Source organism: Gigantopelta aegis, chromosome 4, assembly GCF_016097555.1.
Source record: "Gigantopelta aegis isolate Gae_Host chromosome 4, Gae_host_genome, whole genome shotgun sequence".
NCBI classification, from domain to species: domain Eukaryota; kingdom Metazoa; phylum Mollusca; class Gastropoda; order Neomphalida; family Peltospiridae; genus Gigantopelta; species Gigantopelta aegis.
The window spans coordinates 32691324-32710401 of record NC_054702.1 but is presented as its reverse complement, the minus strand read 5'-3'; the positions used below and the strand labels follow the sequence as shown (position 1 = coordinate 32710401).

At 35.1% G+C, this 19078-nt stretch overlaps 2 protein-coding genes across 9 annotated transcripts in view; one reads left to right on the top strand and one right to left on the bottom strand.

The window, feature by feature from the left end:
- The window catches only part of LOC121370404 (E3 ubiquitin-protein ligase UBR2-like), a 73332-nt gene extending 71513 nt beyond the window's left edge, over window positions 1–1819 (bottom strand). For all 5 annotated transcript variants that reach the window (XM_041495600.1, XM_041495599.1, XM_041495601.1 and 2 more), the window contains exon 1: window positions 1552–1819. In XM_041495600.1, the coding sequence (XP_041351534.1) occupies window positions 1552–1623 (72 nt within the window). In that variant the 5' untranslated portion in view covers window positions 1624–1819. The remainder of the gene's footprint in view (window positions 1–1551) is intronic.
- Window positions 1582–14476, top strand: LOC121370405 (uridine diphosphate glucose pyrophosphatase NUDT14-like). Of its 4 annotated transcripts, none has more exons than XM_041495607.1 (6): window positions 1582–1693; window positions 7478–7582; window positions 8846–8889; window positions 9440–9504; window positions 10854–11067; window positions 14024–14476. In XM_041495607.1, the coding sequence occupies exons 2-6, from the start codon at window positions 7502–7504 to the stop codon at window positions 14250–14252; spliced, it is 633 nt and encodes a 210-aa protein (XP_041351541.1). In that variant the 5' UTR covers window positions 1582–1693; window positions 7478–7501; the 3' UTR covers window positions 14253–14476. The 4 variants fall into 4 exon arrangements, with proteins under 4 accessions (XP_041351541.1, XP_041351540.1, XP_041351539.1 ...); XM_041495606.1 differs by lacking the exon at window positions 1582–1693 and adding an exon at window positions 2049–2182; XM_041495605.1 differs by lacking the exon at window positions 1582–1693 and adding an exon at window positions 2111–2260.
- The last annotated feature ends 4602 nt before the right edge of the window (window positions 14477–19078 follow it).

Sequence of the window (19078 nt, the reverse complement as noted above, 5' to 3'; positions counted from 1 at the left end):
ACAAAACATTACAAACCCCTAAAACCATTAATTTTACAAAGTCGTTTTTGTTTACTCCTTAAAATTACCGATTATCGGGTCCACATCACTCGTAGAAATTGACTTAAAATGATAAAAGATGAATTAACATTCGGTGCATGTCACATGACCTCACACGTGCCATATCAACAAGGCCAAAGCATTTAATTTTTAAGATTTTTAAGACCCCTGTTGTTAGAATTTGTTTTCAATTATTATATTCGATCTGCAAAAGGTATGCTACATTTTTGTGCCTCTATTGTAGTGAATAGTTTTCATAATCCATTCATAACAATTGTAAATAATTTTGAGTGGATAAATTGTGTTAATTAAGAATCAATTCATTAAAAAAATTATATTTTACAAACTATTCACTGGTATAAACATAATGCCTATCAGTATTGACATCAAGTGTTATTCATGTGTATTGATAAAACGCGGACCGGACCAGAACCCTTGACAAATTGAATTGTTCCTTTTTAAAATAATAAACTACTAGTAAGTGTTTGTCAATTGTGCAGTTAAGAAACATATATTTTTTCATTTAGTGGCCTTAGAAATGGACAATGACAAACTGCACATGTGTGTTACCATACGTTTTGCTAATTAATGTTTTGGGTTTTATACTGTTCTTTATTCCCAAGCTTTTGTTTTTTCTGTCATTGCTTTTGTTCAGTTTACTCCATATCAGCAAGGTTGGGTGAGATCGCCGACGTTTTGTGTACCATTTCATTGTACACTTACTTATTGTTTGAGAACATATTAATGTAACAAATTAATAAAATTCAAACTGAAACTCCATCTGTCTGTTTTCTGTCTTCCATTCTGTTTACAACAAAGTTGGCCCGACTGACAGTACTTTAAGCTTATTATTATTCAGTGCATGTTTTGGGTTTGATATTGGTTTCTCAAAAAGTTGGGCGGAGTAAACAGAAACAAAAAATAATAATATATAAACATCCACACAATGAGTTTATAAGGTAATTAATGTTAGTAATATAAACATTTTAAATCATAAAATTCCTCTTTAGTTAAATATATATAGTACGGCGATTTCGCCCAGCAGTATATGGAATTTACGGCGATTTCGCCTGTGGCGAGATCGCCTGGGCGAGATCAACCGGTGACGAGATCGCCTGGGCGAGATCGACCGGTGGCGAGATCGCCCTACTTCCGGTATAGTAGCTGGAAAATGTAGAATAATATTTCCATAAATATTGTATTCAGGTTAGGTGAAGGCAGTTTGGGACATCGATGGTATCTTTGCAGTACTTATCACTTTTGAAACTGAGGCCAAATTTTTTTTTTTTTTAATTGTGATGAATTTTGGGCAACAAGGTGTTCTTGCCACCATACATAACAGTAATAATGGGACAAAACTACCATATGTATTATTTATTTTATTGGGTTGCCCGATTTGTCATGGGTTGTGTTAGTTTGGACTAACGGTTACGAAATAGACACGACGAATGCGCATATGAATTGTCCAATGCAACGAAAGATCAGCGTGTAATATGTATTAACAAAACCTACCTCAAGAACATCACTTTGACAGAATTCGTGCACTACGGAATAGGATGGGTGCCCTTTAGGTAATTGCGCCATCACTGATGCTGTCAGTCCATCTGTTTTTCATTCATGGCGACAACATTGACTCATCCTAAAATACAACAAGGTCAGTTAAAGCACAACGAACGTGTTGCTAAAGGTGCTTTATCTTTTAGCATTTATACAAATCTAATGTTACATATAAATCAGTAAATTTTGTAAACAGAAGTTTTCTGTTGATTTTCCTACGAAACTGCGGCTGGTGGTAATTCTGTGTTATTCGAAAAAGTACAATGAATATCTTACGAAAACGGATCATAGCAGTTAATTAGTTCTGTATTTTTATACATTGAGCAAAGTTATTTATAATTTTGTGCTACAACTTTTAATTAGTATATTACTCAAAATACTAAAAGAGATGTATTATTAATAGTATAAGAACGATAATATCATTGATATTATAAAAGTGAAAGTAAGCTAGATTGGTCATTTGGGGAGCTTGCAACTTACATATGTTTTCAATGTAAGAAACTAAGAATGCGTAGCACCGAATGTTGACTTCAGTTTGACGACAGCTCGATGCATGCATGCATGCATGTTTAAAATCTGAAGAAGTGTAAGAGAAGTGTTTTCAGACACGTTTACAAAACATTACTTTGTCATCGTCCTTATTTTACTTAACAGACAGTTGTAGGTCAGTGGACTCCTTAGTGTTTAGTTAATTTAATACCTGTATGAATCTGTGATATGAGCCCAACTTTTTATGAGGGTTCTCTTTTTGCGAGGATCCTAAAAATAACTATTTTGTGCATAATAACTAATTTTACAAGATTTCCAGGTGTCAAAATAAGGCCGAAAGCTATTTCGTCCTTGTTGGTGCATTTTAAACAGGTAATTTATGATCATAACATAACATAAATTTTATGGCCAAAAAGATGGGATATACATAATGGTGCATGGTCTTAAAACCAAATTATTAACCAAAAAATAATAATATATTAGATAAAACCGTTAACTAACAGTTATATCTGTCACATTGACAAGCATTTATTATTGAGACAGGATTTTTTAATTTTTTTTACTTCAAGAGCCTAAATAGCAGTTATTGTCATTTCATTTTTACTAGTCATTCAGAAATAAATGCAACCTAGAGCCAGTAGAGGCAGATGACATGTCCATTCATTATTTAGTTTTCATTTACGGTTTATTATCCACTGGTATAGCCAAAGATAAAGCATGTGTCTGAGAGGGGGAGGGACAGGGGTCCTTGCTTCCGCCCCATCCTGATATATAATGTTCACTCCGTAATTATGTCGTGGGTGGTGCTATGAGGCTCATCCATAATATTAATAATGGGGAAAGTGCTTTAAAACATCATATTAGGACAACTTTTGTCAAATAAAACAAATTAAAAATCAGTTAATACACCCCACATATACCTCCCGTAAAAATCCTGTTTGTGCCACACCGGCCTCAGTGGCACAGTGGTTAAGCCATCAGACTACAGGCTGGTAGGTACAGGGTTCACAGTCCGGTACCGGCTCTAACCCAGAGCGAGTTCTTAAGGGCTCAATGGGTAGGTGTAAGGCCACTACACCCTCTTCTCTCTCATTAACCACAAACCAACTAATAACTAATCCACTGTCATGGATAGACAGCTCAGATAGCTGAGGTGTGCCCAGGACAGCATGCTTGGATATAAGCACGAAAATAAGTTGCATTTTTTTGCCACTTTTCAGCCTCCATTATAAAATCACACAGCCACTCCAGTATTAGTATCCAGTTTTTAAAGATAAACAGCAATGGTCACTCACCAATTAAAAAATGGGTGGCAAATAACTGCTGAACATGTATGGCTAGCAATCTAATTAAAATTAGCTCCACTATTACATGTGGATCAAACACCAGCCAGTTGGAGCTCATGTCCACCAATCAAAACCTTACTTGCAGAATCCTGCCAGTGATTTAAAAATAATTTGAAAACATTCCGAATTATCCTGAGGGTATATGACATGTTTCGTGTGAATTACGAATGCCTTAAAACATGTTTTATTTTATAAAATAAATAATTTGTAATGTAAAACTGAAGACTGATTTATTATTATTATTTTTTTATAAATAAATAAATAATGTTTAATGTAAAATTGAAGACCGATAAACCACCCCGTACGTATTGGTATGGTTCGCTGTACTGCGGCCACTAAAATAGACTTGCCCGATATTTTTAGAATTTGTATGCTCCCAAATAACGTTATAAAAGGCGAAGTGTGATTGGTCAATATTTAAATTATTATTTACAGACGAAATGTTACCTGGACATTGGGGACTATACAGTTTTAAATCACTGGCAGGATTCTGCAAGTAAGGTTTTGATTGGTGGACATGAGCTCCAACCGGCTGGTGTTAGATCCACATGTAATAGTGGAGCTAATTTTAATTAGATTGTATGGCTAGGTACATGTATTCAGTTTATTTCAATTTCTTACAACACATTGGTGAGAACATCATTTGTTATTTATGATTAACACATACCAGTAAAACACATACAAGTGATTTGAAGTTTGTTGTCTTTAACAACACCACTGGAGCACATTGATTAATTAATCATCGGTTATTGGATGTCAAACATTTGGTAATTCTGACTCATAGTCATCAGAGGAAACGAAACCCACTACATTTTTTCTAATGCAGTAAGGGATCTTTTAAATGCACTTTCCCACACACAGGAAAACACACAGGGCTCGAAAGTCGCCAAAAAATATGGTGGCCCAAAAAATAATAATGGATGTTGGCAAATTATGGTAAGCAAATCACAAACCACGAGCAAGATTTTAATGTGGAATAAATATATGCATTACAAATATTAACAGTGGCTCATATGTTATAGCTCTAAAGAAGATCGACCAAATGATATTTGGGTGACTAACGCCATTATTTTTTAATATTTAAGTTGCCCAAATAGTTACATTTGGCGACCTGACCACAGGCTGTTTCGAACCCTGACACATACCACAGCCTTTGTACAGTTGTGGTCCACTGCTTTGAACGAGAAAAATCCAATCAGCTGAATTATTATTGATTTAAAGACATGACGGGCGCGAGGATATTTATTTTGAAAACACAAAACATTAACCCTGAAGATATTTAATTTAGAAATCATTACTCCTCAAACTTAATCATGTTCATGGGTGCAATTCCTCTTAGTCTCTTGCCTCTAATTCTGATTATTTTGAGGGGATGGGTGGGTGTAGGTCCAAACATTACAAAGGGTGGATGGGTTTATTTAACAGCAATACATAACGTTATTTTAGTAATAAGGGATCTTTTATATGCACTATTTCAGACAGGATAGCACATACCATGGCCTTTGATATACCAGTCATGGTGAACTTGCTGGGCCATAAGGATTATAAATTGATGTGATATGTATGTCTGCACTTTTCCAGGTCACAAAACAGTATGTTAAAGTTATAATACATCTATTGCATGTGAATGGGAAGGGGTGGGGGTGTCTCCAAGCAATACTTAATATTTTGGGGATGGATGGTCTAACGTTACGGTGGACGGTGTCTAATTTTGACACACTAAGGTGGGTTTTTTTTGTTGTTCCATTTTTCATATTCTTTGACTTTACTGTATCACTTTTAATTAGTTTAATGATATTTCTATGGTTACTTCAAACACTGGTTACTGCAAGTTACTGTACTTAAACTAACACTTTTTATCTTATCTTGCAAGTTACTGTACTTACACTAACACTTTTTATCTTATCTTGCAAGTTACTGTACTTACACTAACACTTTTTATTTTATCTTGCAAGTTACTGTACTTACACTAACACTTTTTATCTTATCTTGCAAGTTACTGTACTTACACTAACACTTTTTATCTTATCTTGCAAGTTACTGTACTTACAATAACACTTTTTATCTTATCTTGCAAGTTACTGTACTTATACTAACACTTTTTATCTTATCTTGCAAGTTACTGTACTTACAATAACACTTTTTATCTTATCTTGCAAGTTACTGTACTTACAATAACACTTTTTATCTTATCTTGCAAGTTACTGTACTTATACTAACACTTTTTATCTTATCTTGCAAGTTACTGTACTTACAATAACACTTTTTATCTTATCTTGCAAGTTACTGTACTTATACTAACACTTTTTATCTTATCTTGCAAGTTACTGTACTTACAATAACACTTTTTATCTTATCTTGCAAGTTACTGTACTTACAATAACACTTTTTATCTTATCTTGCAAGTTACTGTACTTACAATAACACTTTTTATCTTATCTTGCAAGTTACTGTACTTACAATAACACTTTTTATCTTATCTTGCAAGTTACTGTACTTATACTAACACTTTTTATCTTATCTTGCAAGTTACTGTACTTAAACTAACACTTTTTATCTTATCTTGCAAGTTACTGTACTTACAATAACACTTTTTAGCTTATCTTGCAAGTTACTGTACTTACACTAACACTTTTTATCTTATCTTGCAAGTTACTGTACTTACACTAACACTTTTTATCTTATCTTGCAAGTTACTGTACTTACAATAACACTTTTTATCTTATCTTGCAAGTTACTGTACTTACACTAACACTTTTTATCTTGTCTTGCAAGTTACTGTACTTACACTAACACTTTTTATCTTATCTTGCAAGTTACTGTACTTACAATAACACTTTTTATCTTATCTTGCAAGTTACTGTACTTAAACTAACACTTTTTATCTTATCTTGCAAGTTACTGTACTTAAACTAACACTTTTTATCTTATCTTGCAAGTTACTGTACTTACAATAACACTTTTTAGCTTATCTTGCAAGTTACTGTACTTACACTAACACTTTTTATCTTATCTTGCAAGTTACTGTACTTACACTAACACTTTTTATCTTATCTTGCAAGTTACTGTACTTACAATAACACTTTTTATCTTATCTTGCAAGTTACTGTACTTACACTAACACTTTTTATCTTGTCTTGCAAGTTACTGTACTTACACTAACACTTTTTATCTTATCTTGCAAGTTACTGTACTTACAATAACACTTTTTATCTTATCTTGCAAGTTACTGTACTTAAACTAACACTTTTTATCTTATCTTGCAAGTTACTGTACTTACAATAACACTTTTTAGCTTATCTTGCAAGTTACTGTACTTACACTAACACTTTTTATCTTATCTTGCAAGTTACTGTACTTACACTAACACTTTTTATCTTATCTTGCAAGTTACTGTACTTACAATAACACTTTTTATCTTATCTTGCAAGTTACTGTACTTACACTAACACTTTTTATCTTATCTTGCAAGTTACTGTACTTACACTAACACTTTTTATCTTATCTTGCAAGTTACTGTACTTAACACTAACACTTTTTATCTTATCTTGCAAGTTACTGTACTTACAATAACACTTTTTATCTTATCTTGCAAGTTACTGTACTTACAATAACACTTTTTATCTTATCTTGCAAGTTACTGTACTTAAACTAACACTTTTTATCTTATCTTGCAAGTTACTGTACTTACAATAACACTTTTTAGCTTATCTTGCAAGTTACTGTACTTACACTAACACTTTTTATCTTATCTTGCAAGTTACTGTACTTACACTAACACTTTTTATCTTATCTTGCAAGTTACTGTACTTACAATAACACTTTTTATCTTATCTTGCAAGTTACTGTACTTACACTAACACTTTTTATCTTGTCTTGCAAGTTACTGTACTTACACTAACACTTTTTATCTTATCTTGCAAGTTACTGTACTTACAATAACACTTTTTATCTTATCTTGCAAGTTACTGTACTTACACTAACACTTTTTATCTTATCTTGCAAGTTACTGTACTTATACTAACACTTTTTATCTTATCTTGTAGGATACTATTTTGGTAAAGCAGAAGATGGAGAAAATAGAAGATGTGACAGTTGGCCCGTGTCCCACGTCTAAATACCTCAAACCTCTGAGGATGCACTATAAGCAGGTTTGTGATCAACATAATATGGGTTTGTTGGGTACATTTTAAACAACTTGTTGTAAGATAAATGGTATAAAATGGCCACTCATTTAGTATCTTCTAGGCCGGACCAGGAAATATTTTTAAGGAGGGGCCCAAATGCAAACGGGCACATGGACCAACTCTCAAAAAGAGCATTTGAGTAAAGTTCGTAAAAAGGGGCACTTGAATTCTTTAGGGGAACAGGTCCCCCTAGTCCCCTCCCTTGATTTTGCCATTCTGTTTCTAATGGTTTAATTAATTACCAAATAATGGATATTAAAGTGACAGACTCATATTTTTTACTATTAGAGCCATTTTTGATAACTGAAATCATATTTTACTTAGATTTTATTGTTTAGATTATCCATTTCTGTTCATCTGAAGTGTTTCTGGTCATCCTGGTGTTTTTAATATCACAAAATTTATTTTTCATATTTTTAAAAATGCATTTTCATCTGAGAAGTAATATTTATGGAATCGAGTTTTAGTCTATTTTTAAGGGTATTTCACCATTTCATCACAGATTCTTATTTCACTCTGTTGTAACTTTATCGAAATGTGTTACAGGTTTGTACATGTATGGTAGATTAACTTAAGTGTCAATTTTTTTTACGCGTTGAAACTAGGCTCTACGACTAGTTCCACTGAACACAGCAGTCCTAACGGTTTTATGTGAGCATTGGCTTTCACTCACTTGTACTTATGATTTTCCTGTGAATGAAAAATTGCTCACCTCATCAGATGCTGATATTGCTAATTTATTTTACTCAAAATTACTGAGAATTTGATACTGAGAGCAATTTCAGGAGGGGAGTTTATATTGCTCACCAACAATTTTCAAACAGATTTTCTTAAATTGTCAGTGTCTTAATTGTTTAATAGCGGTGCGGAACATAACACAGTGGTAAAATGCTTGCTTGATGTGCAGTCAGTCTGGGATCAATCCCTGTCGGTGGCCTCCCATTGGGCTGTTTCTCATTCTAGTCAGTCCACCATGACTGATGTATCAAAGGCTATCCTTTCTGTGAGATGGAGCCTATAAAACATCTCTTGCGACTAATGGAGAAACGTAGCAGGTTTCCTCTCCAAGACCAAATTACCAAATGTTTGAAATCCAATAGCCCGTGATTAATAAATCAATGTGCTCTAGTAGTGTTGTTAAAAAAAAAAAACCTTTCACTTTAACTTTAGTTAGTATCTGACAAAAGTGTGGCATATGTTAAATTCATGTTTGTTTTTGAATTTTAGAATGGAAAGCCAAAAATTTGGGATTTGTTGAAGGTTCATGACAGGTATGTTTGTTATTAAAGGCAAAAAATGTTGAGTGTTGAAAAATAATAACATTTTGATATTTATATGAAAAGATGTTCAAATTATGGTGTGCTTTCAAATGGCAACAGATAATAAAAAAAAATTGAATTGCTTAAGTTACAGAATTTGGAGAAGTTTGTGTTCATTTGTCTCCCTAGAAGACGTCATCAGTGCCGGTGGAGTGTATTCGATTTGTGTGTGTGTGTTGGGGGGTGGGGGGGGGCACTGTCAGTGTAATGGCCTAGAGAATAAAACAATTGAGGGCCGAATTAGCCTGGATATATTGTGGTCGATTTAGGGGCATGCTCCCCATAACGATAACAACGGAAAGAAGGGGAGGATGTTTACCTTGTTCCATAGCCCCTGGTCATGTTCATTGCTGTTTTGTTTCCTTTTGCCTTTTTGGGTGGGTGTAGAGTGCTGTTTAGTTTTTAAAAAACCCCAAAGATATAAGCCATGCTTAAGCATTAATCAGTTGAGAATGTGCTTGTATTATGTATCCGATGTTTTAACTGTACTGTTTATTTTCAGTGTTGTTATTGTAGTATTCAACTCGACAAGAAATGTCTTGGTGTTTGTTAAACAGTTTCGACCAGGTACATATCATATATATAAATTGTACATCCAAAGTAGTATAAAATACTTAGTGTTGTGTATTGTGGATGATGAATTTACAACAAAAAAGTCATTACGGGCAGGAGATTATGGGTCCCCAGTAACCTTCTTCTGGATCTGCCAATGGGTTGTTGGTTCTAGAAACTGTGTTACATGCTTTTTCATCTAGAATGGGAAGTGATTTTAATGTAAAAAAAATTCAATTTGTATGCACTTTGATAATGGATACTATTCACTTAGCACCAAATTAGTACCTAACAAGCAGCATCTGTTTCTTCTTGAGGGAATTTAGCACTGTTGATAGAATTTTCGCCTGAAGTGCTTGGATCAAATGATCGAACCCTCTTGGTGAACCCATTCTTTCACTGGATTTTTCCCCCTGTTTCAACCAGTGCTCCACAACAGATATATCAAAGGGTGTGATATGTGCTGTCCTGTATGTGGGAAAGTGCATATAAAAGATGCCTTGCTGATGATTAAAAATTGTAGCATGTTTCTTTTAAGATGTCAGAATTATGGATGATAGATGATTGAGTTTGTTCTAGTGGTGTCATTAAAGTGACAGGCCGTAGTTTGAAAACCAGCTACAGCGTATATTTGAAAACAGACATTACTTAGATTTTATTTTTAAGATTATCCATTTCCATACATCCAAAGTGTTTTCGATCTTCCAGTACCACAAACTGTATTTTTCATATTTTTACGAAGTGTCTAAGAAGTAATAGTTGTTAGAGACAAGCTCTAGTTTGTTTTTAAGAGTATTTCCCCATTTCTATGTCACAGACTCTTGTTTGACTCTATTGTAACTTTACCGGTCTCGGTGGCAGCGTGGTTAGGCCATCGGTCTACAGGCTGGTAGGTACTAGGTTCGAATCCCAGTCGAGGCATGGGAGTTTTAATCCAGATACCGACTCCAAACCCTGATTGAGTGCTCTGCAAGGCTCAATGGGTAGGTGTAAACCACTTGCACCGACCAGTGATCCATAACTGGTTCAACAAAGGCCATGGTTTGTGCTATCCTGCCTGTGGGAAGCACAAATAAAAGATCCCTTGCTGCTAATCGGAAAGAGTAGCCCATGTAATGGCGACAGTGGGTTTCCTCTCAAAATCTGTGTGGTCCTTAACTTTATGTCTGACGCCATATAACCGTAAATAAAATGTGTTGAGTGCGTCGTTAAATAAAACATTTCCTTCTTTCTTTCTATTGTAACTTTATTCAAATCTGATACAGTCTGTAGATTAACCAAACTCAGTGTCCATTTTCATGGAATGAAACTAGGGTCTGCAACTTTAAACAAAATAAACTAATTTTCTTTTCTTCTTCTTTCAGTGATATACGTGGCTAGTGCTGAAACATTCTCAGAAAATGGTGTTGATAAAATTGATACAACCAAGTACCCATCATCTCTAGGAATGACCATTGAACTGTGTGCCGGAATCATTGACAAAGACCACACCCCTCAGATGATTGCACAAGACGAGTTACTGGAAGAATGTGGCTACAAAGTTCCACTTGATAAGATAGAAAAAGTTACCTCCTACAGGTAGTACATTAGTCTGTAGTACACATATTAAATCACTTCGTTAAGCAGAAGGGGCGGGATGTAGCCCAGTGGTGAAGCGTCCGCTTGATGCGTTGTTGGTCTAGGATCGATCCTCATCGGTGGACCAATTGGGCTATTTCTCGCTCCAGCCAGTGCTCCACAACTGGTGTGACAAAGGACGTGGTATGTACTAGCCTGTCTGTGGGATGGTGCATATGAAAGATCCCTTGCTGCTAATCGAAAAGAGTAGTTCATGAAGTGGTTACAGCGGGTTTCCTCTCTCAATATCTGTGTGGTCCTTAACCAGGGCACAATATTTCACGCGAACCGCCGTTCTGTTCACATGTCGGTTACGCAAAATTAAATTTACGCGAACCGCAAATTGGTTACGTCGTGACCTGTAGACGTTCAGAAAATAAAACTTGCAAATACGATTACAGGAAGTTTATTATACAGTCGAGTATTGTAATTTCGAGACCCTAAAGTTAGACTAGTTTTCAGACAAATGTTTTAGACTGATTTTTAGATATTTGATGCGCAACAAACCAGTCGACAACGTTATATTGCAACAGTTGTAACTTGCGACCAGTCTAAACTAAATGCTTTGTATAGAATCGAGCCAAAAGTTTTAAAGAAATGTACACGGACCGCTGGGGGCGGCTAAATTATATACTGCTGTTTTATCTCTAAAGGAATATAAGACATAATATTTTACAAATGTTAAAAACGGTTTTAATGTAAACAGGAATCCAAAAGTGTCACAAAAGTTGAAAAAGACTAACATCGCATAATGACCTTTAAAAAACACCATCTGGAACGTCATTGTAGTACAGAAATACCATCAATAAAGTAACTTGGCCGCTGCAAAACGAAAAAAGGAATCTGGCCTTTCACAATATTGTTAACTTTAACAAGCATTAAAGAATATGTTTTATAAAATGTTTTCTTTTGTATTTTGTTTTAAAACTTTAATGTTTGAGCTAAAATTATATATTTAAAATATAATTTCAACGTAACTTTGAGGTAACCGATGAGTTAACCCACAGGTTACGCAAATATAATTGACGTAACCGAACAATTGGTTACCTAGGTAAAAATCATGTGAACTGACTTCCGGTTACCTCAGATTTCGAAATATTGTCCCCTGTTAACCATATGTCCGATGCCATATAACAGTAAATAAAATGTGTTGAGTGCGTCGTTAACTAAAACATTTCCTTCCTTCATTAAGCAACATTCTCATTATGTGATTTGTTGCATCGACTTGTCGCATGCGATTTGTCATAACATGGGAAGACATTACAACATAAGATTCCATGACGTCAAACAAAGCTCGTCAGTTTAAAATATTTTGCAGAAAATGTAAGTGCAATACAAATTTGCACTGAAATAAAGAAAATATGAATGTAGACCATTTACTGGTAGTATTATAATTACTGACCACATCTGGACAATAATTGGTTTTATGGACCTATGAAATCTGAACATTTTGATGTTTATAAACAAACAAACAAAAAACCAGATGTGACAAAACTGAACAGTTAAATTTTAATGCGATTTGATTGGCTGAGAGCTTATGATTTGTTGTGAGAAATAGGACGTACATGTTCTAATCGGTACTATTCCGACACGACTTGTCGTGTAAGACTAAAGTTAGTCTGATTTAGGTGTTCTCACAGTACGATTCAATTTTTTGATAGAGAAGTGAACACCACAAGTCCTGCGATTGGTGATAAATGTAAGTTTGTTGGTTTAAAAAAAAAAAGTTTTATCTGGGAAAAAAATATATGCAATTTTATTTCATCTAGTACCACTGTGTCAAGTAGCCTTGTGCTTAAAACATGTATGGGGTACCTGTAAAAAGAGTACTCAAGTACCCATTATCTCAGAAATGAGCAGCTTGACCCCCTATTTTTTTTTATTCACTTTAAGGGTGAGGGGTGGTAGTATTTATATCCATAGCATTTCTGTCGATTGATACACTGCAGGTAGGAGTTTTAGCCATATATTGTCATGTATGGGATTTGATTTGGTAGTATACATCCTTACTTACTAAAAACATTAGAATGAATGTCACGGATAAGGCATCCTTGTTTTTAAATAAAGTTTGAAACATTTAGCATAGGTATTGTAAGACACTTTGCAGTGAAAGCAAAAGTAGAAATAACACATTTTACAAAGTAAACAGTGAAATAATTTTGTATAAAGTTAACCTTTAAGTTCTCTTTGGTGAATCAAAGTGTTTCATTATTAAATTGGGGACTTGTCCATGTGTTCTGTGGGTCTGAAAGAAAGTGGCACTGAATTTTCCCAATTTCTATGCTAAAAATTCCCAATATACATATACACATGTATATATTTAATTATGTCTGTTGTAATAAATTAATTTGCATCATTCAGTGGCCAGAACAAAATATCTCAAGTATGATTTACCTACACTAATTTTCCCAATCCCAACAGACATGGGACCTTGAAAAAAATTCCTAAATAAATCCCTGTAAATTGCTAATAAGTGAATTTGAAAATCAAATACAATTCTTCAAAGAGTCTTCATTTTGTGATATTTTATTTAGCTGACTGAAACTTGAGTTTCACTACATATCTTTTAACCTAATTCATTAAATCCCTATGGTGGGCCCATTGGGCTATTTCTCGTTCCAGCCAGTGCTCCACAACTAGTGTAACAAAGGCCATGGTATGTAATATCCTGTCTGTGAGATAGTGCATGTGAAAGATCCCTTGCTGCTAATAAAAAAAATAGCCCATGAAGTGGCGACAGCGGGTTTCCTCTCTCCATATCTGTGTGATCCGTAACCATATGTCCAACACCATATAACCATAAATAAAATGTGTTGACTGTGTCGTTAAATAAAACATTTCATTCCTAATTCACTAAATTGTTAATAATGTTTTAGGATTGAATAGCTAAAATTGTGAAATGTTAAATATTTTTCAGGTCTGGGGTTGGCACAGCTGGTGCTCTGCAGACCTTGTTCTATGTTGAAGTCACCGATGCCATGAGAGTGAGCAGTGGGGGCGGCGTGGCTGAGGAGGGTGAAATGATCGATGTGGTTGAAATACCTGTGTCCGAGGGCCGCAGTTTAATCATGAACGAGAGTGTAGTGAAACCCATTCATCTCATGTTCGCACTGATGTGGTTCTACGAAAACAAGTGGAAACAATAGCACACTAGGGACAAACCTGAATATGAAGTGTCTTTTATTCTGTTTTTATCACAGTGTAGTTTTGGCACATTTGACTGAAAACAGAGTTTGTCTTTTTTAACAACATAAAAAGAGAATATTGATTTACAATCATCGGCTGTTGGATATCTAACATTTGGTAATTCTGACATATAGTCTTAGAGAGGATTCATGCTACATTACCTGTCCTCACAAGTGCACCACACTCGCCTGGGGGGGGGGGGGGGGGGGGAGGTGAACAGTCCAAGTTTTCTCCATTTTTCCAGTAGTAGCACCATTCCACAGACAGGATAGCACATAACAAGGCCTTTGATATACCGGTTGTGGGGCACTGGTTGGGACAGGAAAACTGCAGTTGGAGAATTGATCCGCTGAGGTGGTTTGATCGTATGATGCAAGTACTACAGGCAAGCACTCTACTGATGGAACTAGATAGTTTGAAATTTGTCCTGTATGAAAGCACAAATTATTTTGCCAGACTTGAAGATACTGACCTTAGTTATTAGGAAGTGTAAACCATATTTTAGACTATTACCACATTTTTATGATTAGCTTACACATTATGTACAACTTTAAATCATCAATTTTGATAAATCTGGTATTTATCCAGGTATTCTGTGATACTGAACATTGGCCCCTTCCTAAATGCAAATGGCATTGAAAATTCCCAAATTTGATGTGCAATTATTTTTTGTAATTATGTCTGTTATAATAAATTAATTTAACAATGGGTCATTGCATCATTCAGTATTCTCACATCCCAACACAACACATCCCAGTTATGATTAAACTGCACTAATTTTCCCAATGCCATCAGACATGGGACTCTGTTGATAAATCCCTGCAAATCCAATGTGTTTTTGATAATCCTTGTGTTCATAGTAACTCAAAATTAATGTGTGAAACAAACAAAAGGTACATATCTCAAAAACTAAGGTCAGAAGATTTAACTTTGCATAGAGAAAATATCCGGAAAGACAGCAATAGTAGTATAGTCCTGTGCCCTGTTTTACGAAGCGATCTTAGTGCTAAGATCACCGTAAAGGCATAACTACCGTATGCACTTATGGTGGTGTTGGTGTTAGGATCGCTTCATAAAATGGAGTCCAGATTGCTAATGACACTATCAAAAACAATTAATTATTCTGGTAATGTTCTCCTGGGTATTGATAAAATTCAGACATTTGGGTAAATATTTTAACCATTTCATTTAGAATATTTATTTATTACCTCAGCGGGCACTCATAACAGAGGAAATATTTTTCATATTTTCTCAGTGGGAAATATTCTGCATTAGTTTAACATACACTACTATTGGACGATTTTCACCTTGTCGGTACTAAATATGACGTCATCATGATTTGGAAAAGCACACAAAAATGACATATGTAGTTTAAAGCATTTGCATTTACATATTTCTGTTTTAGTGTTAAACTTGTAATAAAATGGTAGTTTAATGCAATTCATTATGGATTTTAATTTTTTTACAGAATACTAGTATATAGAACTTTGGTTTTTGAAAGTTATCTGTGAACTGTGATTAATATACAAAGTTAAAGGAATACCCAGAACAATGTAAAGTGGTTTACATTGTTTCTGTATACATGGATATGTAGCCAAAAAAGGTTTTAAAACCCCCCAAATAGCTGGGATAATAAATAGAATAAAAAAACTCGGTACTAGTTATCAAATTTATGTCATTCGTGAAATAATTTTCACTTGTCACTCACTAAAGGTCGTGATAAGTGAAAATTATTTCATTCGGGACATAAATTTGATAATAAGCGTTGGCTTAGCGCAGATAATGCCAGGATTAAAACGCACACACATGGGCTGCTTGATGGCATGGGAACAGCCACGCCCACAGCTCGCTGATTGGCCCGCTAGCAGTGGCGGCAACAAGCGAGTATTCGAGCCTGCTGTCATGCTTGGTACCATGCCAGTCTAATAAGTATGCAAACGCTTGCGGTACTGACGCTTAAAGTACCTGCTTAAATTTGATCAGAAAGATGGCCGAGTTTGAAAAGTGGGCAGAGGAGAATGAAATAACACCTGCAACCATTATAGCACTGAAAGAAAAAGGATTTTCTATGAAACGAGCATTAGCTAAACTCACCCCAGAACTAATTGCTAAACACTTTCAAACGGGTAACAAAGCGATTTTACCAGCCCAGGCTCTGCTCTTAGAAGACGCCATTTCTTCTATTCAAGAAAAAAGTTCAAAAGTGCAGCCACTAGATCCTGTTGTTCAAGAGTGCCAGTCCAAAATAAGCAACGACCAAGAAATGAGCTATGAGGACATCATGGCAGTAGTGACGAGTGCCGCAGTCAACTGAATGCCGAGAAGACCAGACCAGCCAAGGCCGCAAACCCAAACAGTACGTCTGTTCTTCACACATTATTATCAGCTACTACTGAAGGTTTACAGCGAAAAGACCGACATTCCATGATGTACGAGATTTTATCCATCATACAACGAATGAAAATGTTCATGACGATGAAGGATTCGCCTTAGGGCCTCTTGAAATTAAAATGAAAAGACAAAAACTTGCCCTAGAAAACCTAACAGTAGCACAGTATTTTGAAGGGTCACTCAGAATCATGAAAAAAATGATTGAGAACGACGGCATGACTATAGACGGTGTCAAAAAATATGTTGACTATTTAATCAAAGTGTCCACCTTTGCTCAGGCTTTTAACTGGAATTCTGTTGCCAGATATGATCATGCATACAGACAAGACCAGCATGCTGAAGGCTTCCCATGGGCATCGGATAACACCTATCTGATGCAACTTAATCTCCGTGGCAAAAATGAAAGTACCAACCAGTCATCCAGTTGTCCTGTGACGTCACGGAACAAGAAAGACCCCAAGACGGGAAAAGTTGTATGTGAAAGATGGAATGGGCGAAGGGGGTGTTCGCTGCCAGAGTGCAAGTTTGCTCACGTGTGCTTCATGTACTACTCGACCGATCACGGCGAATTCAACCACCAAAGGCCGGTTTCAGACAATACCGCAACAACAAAAAACTAGATACTCCACACTCTAGATCAGAGTTCTCTGATCTAGGTTGTAAACTGGGGAAATGGACTACTGAACTAGAAAATTATCCAGATAAAGACTTCATCTTAGACGGAATTATTAATGGATTTTCTATAGTAGACGATGCTAATATAGTGCCAACCCCAGTTAAAGTTGCAAATTCAGGCTCGGCTTTAAAGCATGGAGTCAGAAATAAAGTTGAACAACAGATATGTGCGGAAATAAAAGAAGGAAACTATATAAGGGTTTAACTCGCCACCTCTCGTGATTAGTTCAATTAGTGCCGTCCCCAAACCAGACGGGGACATTAGACTTATTCATGACTGTAGCAGGCCAATAGGGCAAAGTGTAAATGATTATACTGTTAAAGAGCCGTTTTCTTGTGATTTTGTTAACGATGTATTAAATGCTATAAAGCCAGGCTGGTATATGGCGAAAGTGTATTTAAAATCTGCTTACCGATCAGTAAATATACATCCTGCCTGTTACAAATATACTGGATTACGCTGGGTGTTTAATTCTTCAAAACATGAAACTTATTTTATTGATAAGAAACTTCCCTTTGGTGCTAGAAAAAGTCCAAACATTTTTCACCGAATAACCCAATCTGTAAAATGTATGATGATACGTAGGGGTTTCACTGCAACTGTTGTATTTTACGATGACTTTCTAGTAGCTGCGGAATCGTTTGAAGAGTGTAAAATTGCTTACAATACACTAATCGGGTTACTTTGAAATTAGGTTTCAAGATTAACTGGAAAAAAGTGATTGACCCATGTACAAAATTAACATTTTTAGGTATTGCCATAGATACAGTAGCGGGTACAGTTTCCCTTGAAAATGAACGGGTGGGGAAACTCTGCGATTTGTTAAGAACATTTACTTTTAAAAATTGTAACTGGTAACTTGTTTATTATCCTCTATATATTGTATCTGAATGTGGCAATGACCGGCTTCCAATTACAATTTGCCATCTTCTAGGAATGTTGCTTTTTCAAAACATGTTTTTATATTTTAATCCAGAATACACTTAAGGATTGTCTTGTTATTTCTTTTATGTTCATCGGGGTATGAACCAAAAACCCACATCCAAAAATATGCGTGAATCGGCAAAGCTGTTCTCACATAAGTTTGCGGATGATTTTTTTTTTATATATATATATACTCGGATGAATGTAAAGAAATAACAGACAATACTTATAAGTAAATTTTAAATTACTTATTAATAATAACACTAAAGGTTTATAATTTATTTTGAATTATTTTTTGGTTCTTAATAACGTTCAATAAGACAAAATTACCAATATAAAGTGACGTCATCAGATATATGGTGTATCCTGACGTTATTTTTACATTCATGGAGAAATGAACAAACTCTCATTGTTACAACTGGACCAATTGTAATGAATGTAATGGAAATTTAATTTTAACTGTTTATATTGGTCGATTATGTTGACTGATTAAGCAAAGTCATAAATGTACACTAGAAGATTATGACTTCTGACGTCACTTATTAAAGTCACATGCATAGCTACAAGTACATTACAATATAGCTCATTTGACCTCTAGGTCATCGTACAATGTAGCTGAAATAACAGAAATAATAGCTTTTTCCTCATAATTTTATGATCTGCAGGATAAAGATAATAACTAGTTAATGATGTAAAATATTGGCGTTATCCTGTTCATGCCGAATGAGAAATTTTGCATTCTTACTGTCACAGGATAAAGCTGACATCCTACGTCATTAACTAGTTATTCTCTGT